This window comes from Loa loa (genome assembly GCF_000183805.2).
Source record: "Loa loa unplaced genomic scaffold supercont3.3257, whole genome shotgun sequence".
Lineage (NCBI taxonomy): Eukaryota > Metazoa > Nematoda > Chromadorea > Rhabditida > Onchocercidae > Loa > Loa loa.
Genome location: NW_018111435.1, coordinates 1 through 1,064, shown reverse-complemented (window position 1 = coordinate 1,064; position 1,064 = coordinate 1). Strand labels below are relative to the sequence as shown.

The 1,064-nt window shown below is 33.6% G+C and overlaps 1 protein-coding gene across 1 annotated transcript; it reads right to left on the bottom strand.

Moving 5' to 3' along the window:
• Positions 1–39: 39 nt before the first annotated feature.
• Positions 40–779, bottom strand: LOAG_19211 (hypothetical protein; the record flags this gene model as incomplete). Its single annotated transcript, XM_020451864.1, has 3 exons — positions 683–779; positions 383–536; positions 40–85 (listed from the first exon to the last, which is right to left on the bottom strand). Coding segments are annotated over exons 1-3 (276 nt in total), but the record flags the coding sequence as incomplete, so codon positions are not given.
• Positions 780–1,064: the final 285 nt, after the last annotated feature.

Sequence of the window (1,064 nt, the reverse complement as noted above, 5' to 3'; positions counted from 1 at the left end):
TTTTATTTGACCATCTCGGTAATGCAGTATTCTACGTCGACGGTTTAACTCGTGGTTTATATGCTCAGACATCATGGGGATTGCCCTGTAAAACGATATGGAGAAGAAATCCGTTATTTTCATTATTTACAATCAATTCATTATAGCTTATTAACTCATTTCAATTTCCCTTATCTCCTACAGTTACTAGTAATTGGAATCACAGAATTTGGCGGACATGATTTTTTGACGTTGGTGTCGGATTGCCGAAATTAAAGCTACGTTCAAACAAAATTTCCACAATATCCAACGAACGAATGCTCAACAATCAACAGAATAGCTTCCCCGACACTTGGGGAATATCTGTAGCGTGATAATATATAAGTGAAAGAAAAGTGCTAACTTGCTAAGATTTCCTAAATCTTTGTGGGGCAAGTGACGAACAATTATATGTCCCACTTGTCCAAGAGCAGAGACTAGTTCATTATTGGGATACCGAAATTTAGTTTCAATCTTTCTTTTTTTGGGAGTGCTGGGTCCTTTTTCATCCGTTCCTCCTGGAAATTTAATTAATTCGTCACTAATGTTCTTGTTCTTCACATATTTAAGCAGGCAAATTCATTCAAATTTCCTTATTATGTACTGTGGACCACTTCAAAAAAAGTTCATTTAAATTTAAAATTCGAAAATTAGAAGAGTCTACCTGTTGCTGATGTAATATTGAATGATATCGTATGGCTTACAATGAATGTGAGAATGGCAAGATAATTAAAATCCATTGTTGCCAAAAGCTGTAAATTAAGAATACACTCAATGATTTGAATAATCTTAAGGTATTGCCGAATTTTTTTTACTATTACAAGTGAATTTCGAGTTTTTTAAGAATAGATTCCATCATTTTGAATGTATAATAAATCTGGTTGCTAAAGGATGCAATTTTCCTCGAGTAATTCGCAAAACAAATTTTTTCATTTCGCCACTTTATCGTATGCTTCTTTTGATGAGTAACGGCGGTAAATGATTAGTAATATATATGAGATTTGCGCCCAAATTCGGTTGCTTCAGTAAGGATAAGCTATATTATT